The sequence below is a fragment of the Balearica regulorum genome, chromosome 2 (genome assembly GCF_011004875.1).
Source record: "Balearica regulorum gibbericeps isolate bBalReg1 chromosome 2, bBalReg1.pri, whole genome shotgun sequence".
Lineage (NCBI taxonomy): Eukaryota > Metazoa > Chordata > Aves > Gruiformes > Gruidae > Balearica > Balearica regulorum.
In genome coordinates this window covers 65,427,474-65,442,156 of record NC_046185.1, presented here as the reverse complement: position 1 = coordinate 65,442,156, position 14,683 = coordinate 65,427,474, and the positions used below count along the sequence as shown (strand labels likewise).

The window sequence follows — 14,683 nt, the reverse complement described above, 5'->3', positions numbered from 1 at the left end:
AATATTAATACTATATTACATAGGTAAAAGTTTCTACTGAAATTCAAATATATAAGTTGAAAAGACTTTATGTTGCTCCATCATTAAAGAAATTTGGTTACAAAAAGAGAATGGAAAAGGTGTAGTGATAGGTGTTATTTTTTTTCCCCACAGCTCCCAACTTTGTCTATTTTTATTATCTAATTACAAACTTATTTGTCTGTGCTGACAGCATGATTAAGTAATTTGTAGAAAGAAACACATTACTAATCGCCTTTTTTTTATATGAGAAAGTGTTTTTAACTTAAAACAGAATCTGGGTAACTAGGGACTCACAATGAACCTCTTCCTCATACTCTTATTTGGGAATGACATCAACCTTCCTGCTTCAGGATACAGAGGAATTATTCCAGTGTTTTGATTAAATAATTTCCTTTAGCTGCAAAAGATACAGAAAAAAATTGTATCTACCTGATATGTTATTTCATCAGAGTTTCCAGATGCTGAATGGGGTGTATGGCTCACCAGTATGACTTGCTGTGAGCCTGATCCACTTTGGCTAGCAAGACTGGAATCTGTGAGTATAGCAGGGAACTGCTGACCCTGTTGAAGAGGGGAGAAAAGATAAAAAAAGGTACAATAACTATATTTAAACAGCTAATGGTAGTCATGTACATTATTTTTATACCTCAAAATTATTTCTTTTTTTTTCCTCCTTGAAAAAGTCCATTCTGTAATCCTATCTGAAGAAATACCACTGTTTTCTCTCCTTTTCTCCTTCTATTTTAAGTCTACCAACTTAAGGGTAACAACAACTAGAAGTCTGTAAGAGCAGAGATTCAGTTCTGATTAATTCTTCCCAGCCTTGCAACAATCACTGAATGTCTCGGCCTTCCCTTGTCTTTGTCTCTTCAGCTGATACTTTCCTTAACTCCTCTATTCTCCCTTCCTGCATGGTCTTCCCACAATATTTTCCTTTTTTAAATCTCTTAACTAAGCCTATTTCCAAAATACATAAAATCAAGGTACAAGATTACTAATTAAGATACACAATTACTCATATCACACTACTACAATTTCTACATTACTGTAAATACTTTTCAATTTCCCCAGGAAATACAGTACCTTCATGCACTACCTCTCTATTTATTAAGATTCCTGCAACATTGACTGTGTTTGCATAGTACCCAAAACAAGGTTTCATTTTTATTTATGCCTGCCTTAATATCAGACATAGTCGTCTCAACAACATCAACATTGTAATAATTGAAGCAATTATATTTGGCAAAGCCTGAAATGAAACCACACATTGCTTTGTTACTCTGCCATGCCAAAATCACAAATGTGTCCAAAGAACTATGTAAGAAGTCTTTTCTTCCCCTCCCCACAGCAAAACTGCAGAGAGGGAAGCATATAATCATCCTCACAGACTTTGCTTCACCAGGTTTAATCACACTATATGCTAGACAAATAGTCTTTCATTTATATACATTTACACATTTTAACTCAGATCAAAAAGTAAGTAAAAATCAATCTAAACCTCATTAAGCTAAGAAAGTAGAAGAAACAGCCCAAATTTTCAGATGTCAAATCTACACTGAAATGCCAACCACACAACGACCCTAAATTTTCACCTTCTTGTCTTTTAATATTATTCATTGATTGGGTTTTTTTTCTCCCCACTCTATACATTCTATTTGCCAACATGTCTTTGGCTCTTGATGATGCCACAAAAATCTTAAATTACGATAAAAACAAAACTAATGCTAAAGCTGCTGGGAGATGATAGCCCATCCATACAGCACTATTCTTATAAAATGTCTTATAAACACTACCTGTTATTAAAGACAGTCCATTTAATTTAGATTCTGTCCTGTTATTTGCTATGAAAGGAACTGTCGCAACTGCTCTTCAACTCTCATATTCACAAGGATGAAAAGAAAAATTTACCACAATAAAAAGTTTAGGAATACTAAGCTGTATTACTGAATAGTGATGATGAAGTACACAGTTTAGTTTATCACTAAAAACTGATTTCAAACAATGTTCAAAACAGCAGAACCTATCTGTTCATTTAAAAAAGAAAAACAAAAACCTGCAAAATGCTTCTGTATTTCTGTTTAAATAGTTTATGCTTCCAGATGGCAGTGTGCACACACTGTTGGCAGAAAGAAGGAAAGTTAACTGAATTTTCAAATACTACGTATTTATGGGACAAAATTATTTTCTAAGCAAAATCTCCAGTTCCTGCCCTGTAAGACAGTAACGTTAGCTTATCTGTCAGTTCAGAAAAGCATTTATTACCTGTGAAGTGATATTAAGTGTAACTGCATCAAGACCACCTGACAACATTCCCTGAGTGTCAGCAAGAGTCAAGGTGACACTACCATCTCCTCCAACTCCTGATGAAGACATAACCAAATTCTGGGCAGAAACTGTAGACTGAGATATGGGCGTTGATGAAGGAAGGTTTGTTCCACCTGTTGTATTAAGTTCTGGAATATATGCAAAATAGTAAAAAAAATCAAAAAATAATCTGTTACATACATAAACTCTTAGCTGCAAACTTACTTTAATTGAACTTAATTTCTCTTTCTCATTTCCTAGTTCTTTCTATTTTGGAAGCAAATAAATCAGTTAAACAGCTATCACCTGTCAAAAATTGTCAAAGTTAGATGATAAAATTAGAAAAATTACATCTAAATGTAGCTCGATGGACATCATACTGCAAAGCAGTAACTTTGTAACATGGTGGGTGGGAGATGACTCATTGCCAAAAAGAAGAAGTTTCTGGTGACACATTTCTGTAGCCTGACCACTTTCAGAATTCTCAATGAAATACACTTCAATTCATGGCAGTAAAACCAAAATTTGCTAACTCCATAAGCCAACACTCCCACCCTTATTCTTGCAACACGGCTGATAATCCATAATAGCAAAAAAGGTCATTTTTTTATTCATAGGTATTTCATAACAGTTTGATTATAACAGCTGTGTAAGAGTTTATTATAGATTCTCCAACATACGAGCAGAGGCCTCACGGCTCTCAGTTTATGATAAGCCTCAAAAACCTAAGAGGATGATACAGAAGGTACAATACAACTGTGTTTTTGTTACTTCATTTACTAATTCATTACACAAGAGCATGCCTTAACCTTCAAATCTTATGGGATACTCTGGGGTAGGCTTCCCCCAGTATGACATTAAAGCAGATTTGCTTTATAGATGTCTATGAGCACTAGGGGAAGGATAAGGAAGATAGAGAAAATTTAAGTATGCAGAAGAGTGAAGAAAATTATTTGCTATCAGTAGTAAGTCTGTATTAGTGCAACCTGCTGCACTGGCTGAAAATATGAACAACTATATGCATGTACACATGTTTGTGTGTATATATAAAGAGGTATAGGCAGACATTCATGTACATATTTAAAATCTCAAAATTTGAATACTAGAGCAAATTTGATATAAATGATATTTTATCGTCTGCAGCAAATATATCAGATTTCTTCATCCTCCAATTTATAGAAATAGTCCTTCAATTTTTCTGTAACTGCTTCAAAGTACTAATTTTAGGGATGTCATTTAGTTTTCATTTTCTTCTTACTCTGTGCACTAAAGTTCATTTAAATTGGTGTAACAATTCAAAGCTAGTGAGAAAACACACAAAGCAATGTCATTCCTGAATCATAATGTGAAAGATTATACCATTTCATATTTAGTTACCTGGTCTAATACTTATTTTTTAAAAAAGTGTTATTATTTTTAATTAGAAAAATCACTGTATGCATACCTGGAGCATTTAGTGAAGTGCTCTGAGAAAGAAGCTGGTCGTTGCTTATAGTTAACGTAGCACCTGTAGTCTGACTGTTGATGGTTGGTGCTGTCAGCCTTAAGCCACTATTCAGATCACTGCTTCCAGAATTATGCTGAATAAGATCTTGGCCTGAAGAGAAATTAGTCCTATTAAAACTGGAAAGATCTCAACATTATTCTGCTACTGTACTTGGAACTACAAACAAGTGATCATAAAATAATAAAAACAGAAAATACAAATCCAAAATTATTTTCTACACATGCAGATTTTTATGCAGAGATTCGACAAATTTTTGATACAGATGTGATTATGCATCTTTAGATACTAATATCTAGACAAATGCCTGTACTTATAAATATTCAGACAAATACTGATCTTACTTATCTAGATTCAAGGCATCAACTTCATGAAACTATAAAAATCTAGCAAAAAAAAGGCTAATGGTTAAAATGTGATTTTTTTCCATGTACTATATGGATAATGAATTGCATTGAACATGTCCTCTTGCGTAAAAACGTCACTTCACAAGGTGTTAATTTTGTGGAACGGTCAACAAGCATAGAACATACAGAAACTGAAAGCAGATTCTATCAGTTGTTGGACACCTATACTCCGTTTTCCTTAGATGAGTGAACATTTATTAACAAGCAGAAAAACACAGGTGGGGGGCCCTGACACCTTAACACAGAGATTATTGTCACGACACTTAAAAACACTAAACGCGTTACAGAAAATGGAAAATAAGGCAAAAAAGGAAAGGAAATAAAAAAGAAAAAAGAAAGGAAAAGAAAGAGAAGAGCACTAAATATTATACTGGAACTATTAAAGAAATGTTACGATGCAAAATACAAACCATCTTTAGGGGAAATAGAAAAATATTTATAATGTATATAAGATCAGTCTCATAGAGGCAGTAAGAAAGTCAGTCTAAATTTATGCAGAGAGACCTGAAACATTAACTACATATTATAAAGACTGAATAGTACACCTCAAAGAATGATCAGAACATCTATTAGAACACGGTCCCACAGGCGTTTAAAGAAAACTAGATGAAATAAACTAATCTCCAAAAGCTGCCCTGCTTGTTCCTGTCCCAGTAGTGCCCAGGAGTGGCACAAGAAGGAAATAAGAGCTGGTTATACTGGCTTCACCACCGAGATAAACACTTACTGACTCAAGACTATGAACAAAACAGGGAACCAATCTAACATGCATCTCCAAAGCAAATGTATTTGGTTTTCAAAAGCAGATTTGGGGACTATCTTTTCAAGCTGATGAATATAAAAATATATACTATGGGAAAGCTGTGGACAGTGAAAATATCCTCAAATGCTTCTGTATAACAATGCTCTGGCATGTAGATCTGGTATCATTAAAAATACCAACCAGATATTGTAAGAGTGATTTCTTGAGGGCTTCCTGATGAGCTTGCACTAGTAGACCCCGAAGCATGAGCTAGAACTTGACTCAAACTGGAATTATTTATGGTCAATGTTATCTCATGTTGTCCATTTGAAGATGATACCATACCCTGTGAAGTCATGACTTGAGAGATGTCCTGTGCACCTAAATATAAGTGAGTAGAACAGAAAAAAATCCATGAAGATCTTTTCTTTATAAGAGACACAACTTTTTAAACCAATTAATACATTATTTTCTGAATGACTGTAAAAGATGAAGCCAAGGTAAGAGGCTAGAACTTGTACTCTAAAGAATAAATTGTTTTCACATCCAATTTATTGTTCTTCAGAACAAAGATTTTTTATTTTTCTAAAGACTACAGATGTTCTTCAAAATTTTCATTATGTAGTCCATCTTGTGAAAAAATTATATTCAAAAATGGTAACAAAGTTGTAAAATTTACTGAAGATGCTCATACAAGAACTGTATTAAATGATGTATTTGGGAGGTGAGGGAGTGGACTTCTCACTGTGGGTAATATCATAAGTAAAATTAAGAAATTCAAAGCACAATAAAACTATTGTCACTGCTTACCACTAGCGCTGGTTGTCAGCACAGACTCTTGCTCAGATAGGGATCCTATTGCCATGTTAGCAGAAGACGTTACTGTGGGCTGCAAAGATAGGCCTGATATAGGCTGAATAACCACATTAGCTGGCACTGCATTGTCTGTTGCCTGGAGGGAGGTATTCTGTGGAGCCATATTGGGATCTCCAGTTAGCTGCTGAGCAAGTAAATTACTCTGCTGTAACGTCTGCTGTAGAATACTCGGATCGATCTGAAAAGCAAGGTTTCAATCTGATGAATCTCAAGTTAACAAATACGGGTTAAGTGAATATTCTTAACATAAATCCAGAATTTGTATTCACTGCATATAGAGTATATATAGTATTTAAACTTTATAATTAGCTATTTTAAATTTAAATTTATTTTTAAGTGTCTGTATATAGCCAGTCTCCAAAGTCACTAAGTAAACAGTCTATTCAGCTTCACCTGTAAATTCTCCCCTCCCTTCCCTCAGCAAAATGTTCGGGAAATCATGATCATAGTTCCATATGAGCACGCTGGGCACCAGGTACCCACACTACTGGCATTCCATACTGTCTTACTGCTGCACTTAACGCTTATCACTGTCTTCAGGCCTTTGAAAGTGAAAAGGCATTGAGCAGAGAGAAGACTGATACCAGAAATTACCTATTTTTTCAGCTCCTAGGGCTCATTAAGGTCCCAGTTCAGTCAAACATCTGTTCTCGATAAAGATAGAAATTTTACTGTTTAGGGATGATTGGGGAAAACAAAACTAAAATATAGTTTTGTTTTACACTAAAAATTTCTTGAGTAGAGGGACTCTGAGTAACCCAATGCAACTCTGAAGATGTCCCTTCCCCGACCTTGGGGTTGGAACCTGCTGACCTCCAGGTCTCCTCCAACCTCAATGATTCTCTAAAACTGATCAAATACAACCAAGGTAATGAAAATCATTCTTTCATATCATTTTGAATATATATTTTTAAAATGTAATCGTCTTCTCTTTTTCTGTCATTCATTTTACAAGCTCAATGGGAATTTAAATTGTGAATCCAAATATTAAAAGCTTGCCAAATAATGCAGGTATTTTATGTTAAAGAACATTCTGTACAATAATTTGGGGGTCGGTTTGTTTCTGGGGAGGGTTCTTTTGGAAGCTTGGGTGGGGAATTTTAGCCTAAAATGTTTTTAAAGTAAAAAGACAAAATGCAATTAAAAGAAAAAAAGAAACAAAAACCAAAACCCAACCCACAACAGATTTTAAAGCAATCTGCCAAAATCCTAGATGGTAAAAAAACCCTGAAAAACTGAAAAAGAAAAAAACCAAAACAGAACCCTCCACACTGTGCAGCTATTCTTTCAGTCTTCTAACATGGTACAACTGATACAGCGTGGTATTCCCGTACGCCTCATTCAATTCAAGGGAACTCTTCCAGAATTATGCATGCTCCTTAAACTTCCTTCAGCCCTCAAAGGGACTCTGTACAATTAAAAGCAAGAAACTGCGAGCGACCTACCTGTAATGTTATGTTGTTAATACCGGTGGCATCTATTCCAGAAATTTGAACATTTTGTCCAACCAGATTAGCAGCAAGTTGTAACTGTATTCCTTCAAGAGTGGCCAAGCTACCATCTGTCAAGGACACAGTTAAGTCACCTCCAGCTACCAAAGAAAACAGCCATATTGTAATGTTTTTTTTATCATTACTGATTGCCTCTTTTAGCTTGCTTATTTTTATAAATTAAATCAATACAAAAGCTATACACACACACATTTATTTATGCCAAGAAAAATAATTTGAAGTAGATGACTGCCTATTTTAAAGCTTCATAAATTCAATTTAAAGATTGTTATTATTTACGCACTAGCTAGTTATCTTACAAAACAAGAACCACTCCAAACTAGCTTTGGAAACCTGGAGAAATTTGCTATAAGTTTCCTTTGAGAGCGTGCCATGCCTAAGTACAAGCCGCACTCACACATGGTATGTACATTCTGACTCTGAACATACACATGATGAAAGCTACTGCCACATTTTTGTGCAGCACAAATATTATTCAAGAAGGTATCAAAGTTCGTCCTACGTGCTCATGTGAATGGAAATAAAGGTGTATTACCATCTGAAATCTTTACAACTTAGAAAGCTCCTAATTTCAAAAGTTGAATAGACCATCTCTACAAAAGATCTTGAGAGAATATAAGGAAAAAGTCACCTTGTGTTTGACATACTGAAGATCTTTGAAGAAGGGAGTGTGATCAACTAGTCTCCTTTAGCTGACACTTCAAAAAACATCTATCTATCCATCCATCCCTCTCCAAAATCCTTTAGTATAATAAATCTGCTTTACAATGCACCCAAGAAATACCTGCTCTGGGCAAAAAAATCACTAATCTTGGTTTCAGAAGTTTCCTGCCTCTTTCTAGGACACCTGAACATGCTAAAGACTCCTCCTTACTGTGTTCACTCAAAAATCCAAACAAACATCAGACAGTTTTTAATCACAAATTTATCACAAACCGTGCCTTCCAATAACATCTACCAGTATCTTCTGAACAACCAAGAGTTTGTTGGTTTTGGACAACAGTTTAGGTCAAATCCTATAAGCTCAAATGGCTATAGTTAAATATGAGACTGATACATTACTGTGGATTTGTGGGCATACCTTCAAAATCATAGACATGTACTGAAAAAAGTGCCAAAGTAGCACAGAAAATCAAAGTCTCACTTTCAGAAGTGACAGACAGTCCAAGACCTCAATTTAAGTAGCAAATTTAACAGTATCAGGGAACATTTTGAGACACTTGAACACTACCGTGCTCTTAAAAATGTCCCTGTGGCCAGCCAGCACATAGACCAGCAATTCCTGAGAGCAATTGAGAAGTTAGCAAGGATCATTCTCAAAAGGCCATTTACTTGCAACATGAAGCATGTTGAGCATTCCTTGCCAGTTGGCCTCCGAGTCAAAGAATGGTCTGTGACACATTTAATGTGCTAATGCAGCTGTAGCCACTGTCAATTGGTTAGTCTTCAGATCCTAGGCTATAGTTATTCAACCTACATGCCTATACTAGTAGTTTTTTGTACATCTAAAGTGTTTTCTTGTTTTGTTTTTTTGGCAGAGTTTTTTTTTATGGGGTGGTTTTTTTCTTTCTATTTTGGACCATCAAGTACACAGGTACAGCAGAGCACGTGCACTAAAACATGCTCTTCATTACTTATGTAAATAACTAGTATAAACAAACTTTGAAAGCTTACAGAATAACTGTTTTGCTTCTCTCCTTTTTAAGAGAAGGCAACAGAGCATTACCAAAAAGAATACAAGTACTCCAGCTACTTGTTATCTGTATTTTCTTCCTTTTGCAGTATAACACCACATCAGAAACGAAGAGATCTTTTAGCTGAGCTACATACATTTTCACCTTCATTCTTAAATAAATAAATGTCTGTCACCACCATCCATGGAATCATTAATTCAGTACAATTCTTACCTGTTTGGAAGTAGTGTTTCACATAATTTTCTGAACTCTAATAGAAAGCAAAGTTCAGCATTTGATCTCACCACCACCACCACAAAGTCATCTATTTTTACCTGACACTGAAGCAGGCAGGATAGCCTGGCCCACAAGTCCTTGCTGAAGTAAGTTTTGATCAAACTGACTCGTCAAAACGGAGTTATTCATGATAAAAACATTTGGGTCTGTTGAGGATGAATTAAGAAGACTGACTGGTTGCAGTCCCTCAGTTGAAGTACGGGCAACAGGCTTCCTAGCTTTCTTTGTCTCTGGTTTATAATGACACTGTATGTGGGTTTTTCTGCGCCCTGAAGTACGAAACCGCAAATCACAGTGTGGACATTTAAAGGGCTTTGCTCCTGTATGCAGACGCATGTGGACTTTTAGACTCCCTTTTGTAGAAAAAGAATTACTGCATACATGACAACTGAAGAGCTTCTGGCCTGGAAAAGTTTCAAAAACAGAAAGATAAATGATAAAACCTCTAAAAATCAATAGAGTATACCAACAATTTAAAAAAATACAGATCTTAAACTAATTTGAACAAAATAGATTTGAAATAACTAGCCTTTTTCTTTATAATTTTGGCTGTTTTGCAAATGAATTAAGGTGCTCAATTAAGGGTATCTTAATTTTTTCCTATTTCTAAAACTCAATATGCTCAAACTTTTACGTAGACTCTTATTTGGTCACCTTGCTGCCTCTATCCTCCTCCTCACCTCTTACCTTCCTGACTAAATCAAGTTGTTTCAACTACACAGCTCATAAAACTGGAGAATTAAAAGTTTCATCTCAACCTCTTCAGCATTTGGCTTCTCCTTATTTAAGTCACTCATCTCCTTTTTAATTCCAGCAGCTTTATTCTTCTGTTTTAGCCTTTAGCTCAATAGTGACTAGTATTAATGGATTACAAGTAGGAAACTAACAAACTTTATAAGTGAGATAATATTCTAAAACAAAATACCAACCAAGTCAAAGTAATCTAGTACAGGAATCTGGTGTATACCCATACAGTCGTCTTTTTCTCTGCTCTCCTTTCAGACTGCATAGCATTTGAAAAAAATCCTTGGTCTCAAATGGAGTTTTTAATGTACTACAAATAACAAGTTAACTATGGAGTTCAGTACATTAACCATATGCGCAATTGTACAATTCACAAAAAGCATAATGTAAATATCTGGCAGAAAACATGCCACTCTAGCTGAAAACCCACTGTAACTCCCTGAAATTCCCAGGCCTTTCACCACGATATTGCTTCCTAGCTAAACAAGGGAAAGAAATCAATGTATTTTGTACAGCTGTGCTACCAAAGAATAAAATCAAGACTTCTCTATAGCTGTGATGGAAAAATACATTTTAAAAAAATGAAAAGGAAAGAAACACAGTACTAAGTGTGACTAAGTTACCAGCTTACCTGGAAAACCATTATATCAACCCCGAAACTCAACTTCCAGATCAGAACGCACTACTGTATTGGGGTGATGCTAGTCATTGCCAGCTGGTAAAGAAGTCACAAACCCAACGCGTGCCTATGATTCCTGCTATTGAGTTCTAGTTGCCATTTACACAGAAGAATCTCTCATCTCTCATCAAATTCCTGAATTACAATTCAGTCTACTTCAGACTACAGATTTAGATTACAAAACCCTAACAGTGTTGTCACTTTTTGTTCAACAAAGCTAAGTTAACTTCTGACAATGTTCTATTTCAAATAATGGAGAAAAGCCCAAGAATAACATGAACCAGTAAGACAATGCGGATCTGGGCTGCGGCAAAGCCAGGTACCACATTCAGAGTACCACAAAGAAAACCATCTAGCAGTCTTTCCCACTACAGAAAACAAATGCCTACTGGGAGAATGCAGAAGAAAAAAAAAAAAAAAAAGAGAGAGAGAAAGAAAAGTTAACAAAACAAAAAAAGTAAGCACTGAGGAACAAACTGAACACTTGAAATCCTGTTTAAACAGAACATTAAAATATTCAATCAGATTATGACCTGACTCTTGGGCTTTTTGAGTAAGTCCTAGGAATCTGAAAAGAAAAAAGAAAGACGGATGAACTGCAATGTAAAACTATCTATGGACACAGAGGTGGGGGCCACAAGGGAAACTTGGCGGGAAGGTGATCACAAATTGGGATGAAAAGCCCTACAGAAAGGGCAAATGCCAAATTGGCATTGCTTCCACATATAGTAAAATAAAGAGTGTTTCATTACACCTACAATTATGCCATACTACTTGCTACCCAAGTAAAACATTAACAAGAACATTACACATACAGGAAATTAGAAAAGCAATGAAGACACAAGTACAATAATGCGTGACTTCAGTTATCCCACTATATGCTATGCCAGGATACAGGAGCTAAGTGTTCAGCCAAAGAACTGTATCTCACAGAAAAACTTCCAGCCAGCCTGCTGGTCTGAAAGGTGGTGATACAACAGAAGCTACAGTAAAACCCCAAACTAATTCTTTGCATCAATGTTCAGGTAGGTTCCCATCCAGGCAATGTTCTTTTACAGGGGAGAACAGCAGCTTTTCAAACTGAAAATTAACTCTATCCTAGCCAAAACCAGGACAAATGTTGTTAGGTAGGGAAGTTCCAGACAATCAAACTGTATTTTTTTTTAATTGTTCATTTAAATAAAATAAGTATGGCTTAACATAAAACCAATGAACTATTAGCTGTGGGTGCTGCCCACAGATTAAAACAGCCCTCTTAAAAGGGATGCAGGCTCAAATGCAGAAACGACACATCAGTTAAACTTCATGTTCATCCAACACCAGCTGGCCCAATTATAAAAGGAAACAGAAAAAAAAAATAATTCCACAAGATCTAATGAGTTATAATAGAGAACAGTTGATGTGGTTTTTGTAGTGAAAATTACACTTCACAAATCCATGAAAGCTCTTTGAAGGAGACCAGATTTTCACTGACAAGACTGTATCGGAATTTCTGGAGTTCTACACTGGTTGTTTATGAAAGGACCTTAGAAAAACTGCTGTCACAGGATGAAAGGACATAGTCCTTTCATGAATGAAAGAAAAAAAGGTTCTAAGACTGAAAACAAAAGGTAGGATTATATGGACAATTTTCACAAGGCTGGAAGTCAGCAAGGGAGTTCTTGAAACACCTGAGCAAGGACCTAAGCTAGTCAAAATTGTAATACACAGTGTGAAAGAGAGGATGAACAACAGGTTGGAAAAATCTGTGAAGGATATTAAAATGGTCATTTACAAAGCCCTGTTTTATGTTATTTAAAAGTCTGTAAAATCATAAAAAGCTTAAAAAAAGAAAAAAACAGAGAACAATTTCTCATTATTTCTTAAGCAAAAGAACTAGTGGGCTTAGGAACAAAATCATCAGATGGTAGACTGAAAACCAAATTTGAACCAAGGAACTTACTACTACTGGATGTACTGGAGGCCATTCATTTTTATTCAGTTTTTCTGGGTTCAGAGAACAATTGGATTAAAACTAGTGTAAAATATTGCATTAAAGGTAGTGAGCAAAAAGATACAATCTCTAGTTCAGAGTCCTACAGCTTGCAAACTGTTTGAACCTGGAGGAACATGATCAAATCCCTGGTTTGTTCTTTTCATTACCTTAGCATTTGCTACTACCTGCAACAAGATACTAATCTACTCAGAGATCTGGTATAAAACACAAGAGCAGTATTTCTTACTAAACAACAGTAGAAAGTACAAATACAATGAATCAGAAAGGTAGCTTCCATGAGCAAAATAATTATATATTACAGCATTAAAAGCTTGCTTTTTTTTTTTCCATTTTTGAAAAAAGTTTATAATGCACCTTAGCAAAACTGTAGCCAGTTTTAGAAATTAATTGGGTTAGGATTGGGTTTATTACATAAGTTCAATGGTAAGAAGAAAACAAATATAAAAGATTTAAAGATTTTTTTTTTTAATTTATGAAAAATTGGGGTTGAAAAATACTACTAACTAAAGTCAGACCTCTCTCAGGAATATAAAGAAACTACAGTAAAACCCTAAATATTACAGAAATTAGGTTTACATTCAACTTGCATGATTCAAATAGCAGAATGCTCAAGTTTTTTGTACTCTTTCAATCTACTTAGCAGCACAAACATTAATTTTTTTTTAACTTCATTTTATAAAATCCTCCAACTCCACCCTCTTGCTCAGAAAAATCATTTAGCATCAAAATATGATAATTAAAATCTTATATACACACACATAGTTTTTCCATGAGCTAAGACTATGACTATTATAAGCCTACTAATACAGAAGGCTGTAATAATATGGTTTATCAAAAATATCATAATATGATTTATTTGATGATGCAGTTAGCACCAAATTTCACCTAGCGCTGCCATTCATAGTGCCATTTCCTAGATCATAGTGAAACATACCATTCCTTGCAAAATCTTTAATTAAAACAGCCTGTCAAGAAAGTAACCGGTTTCTAAACAAAGACATTCAAAATCTTACTGACCTGTGTGTGTTTTAACATGACAATCCAGAGTGGATTTTACAGTGAAACTCTTTCCACATTCATCACACTTATACGGCTTCTCTCCAGTATGGATACGAACATGTCTAATAATTACAGAATACATGTATATGTGAATTTCTACTTTTATGTCATAAATATTTTTATGTAAAAATATTTATTTTGTCTCTAATTTTAGAATTAATTGAATACTTATATTAACATTACATTAAGCAGAACTAGTAAAGAAGATGATTTGAGCATTTGCCATTTTTCAAACTGATTTTTACATGGTTTTACGTGCAAGTCCTATAGCAAGAAAAAATCATTTACTCTAAAGCTTTGTAGTAATCATTTTAATACTGCAGGAAAAAAAATAACAAAAGGCTGGTTTAGTCATATTCAGAATATATAACATTATGACACGTATTTTTAAACCACCCTGAACCAGAAAAATGTATGTAAATATAAGTCAAGCTTTAGCTTAGGCATAAAAACATTATAGGAAACTATAACGGCTACGTTTCTGGTGAACAATTTAGAAAATTGAAAATACACAAAACTTTTCCATTCCTTACCTGACTAAATCACTGGGTTTTTTAAAGCTTTTGGGGCAATAACTACAACAATTGGCATATTTGGGCTCTGACTCCAGTTCTGCTTGTTTATCTTTGATCTCACTAATTCTGTCTTTCTCTGCAGCAGATTGGACAAGAACTTTTTCAGAGACAGTGGCACTTTCTCGAGGCCTAATCTTTGCCAGTTCTGCTGTTTCTTCTTCCGTAAAAGTTATGACACCAGGACGAGATTTTCTGGAAGTTCTTTCAGAGTTTTCATCATCATCTTCAACACATGCAACTATTAAAAAAAAAAAACCCAAAACAAACCATATATATACACACACGTCTGTTTAGT

General features: G+C 34.9%; 1 protein-coding gene across 8 annotated transcripts in view; it reads right to left on the bottom strand.

Annotated features, from left to right (window-relative positions):
- Positions 1-14,683, bottom strand: part of ZNF236 (zinc finger protein 236) — a 95,996-nt gene that overhangs the window by 19,402 nt on the left and 61,911 nt on the right. For 6 of the 8 annotated variants that reach the window (XM_075744563.1, XM_075744566.1, XM_075744560.1 and 3 more), the window contains 9 exons: positions 14,347-14,626; positions 13,772-13,875; positions 9,374-9,739; positions 7,300-7,445; positions 5,789-6,032; positions 5,180-5,359; positions 3,770-3,922; positions 2,284-2,474; positions 451-582 (listed from right to left, as the gene is read on the bottom strand). In XM_075744563.1, coding sequence (XP_075600678.1) covers positions 451-582; positions 2,284-2,474; positions 3,770-3,922; positions 5,180-5,359; positions 5,789-6,032; positions 7,300-7,445; positions 9,374-9,739; positions 13,772-13,875; positions 14,347-14,626 — 1,796 coding nt within the window. Of the gene's footprint in view, positions 1-203; positions 419-450; positions 583-2,283; positions 2,475-3,769; positions 3,923-5,179; positions 5,360-5,788; positions 6,033-7,299; positions 7,446-9,373; positions 9,740-13,771; positions 13,876-14,346; positions 14,627-14,683 lie in introns of those variants that run through there. The other 2 variants (XM_075744567.1, XM_075744561.1) reach the window with 2 other exon arrangements.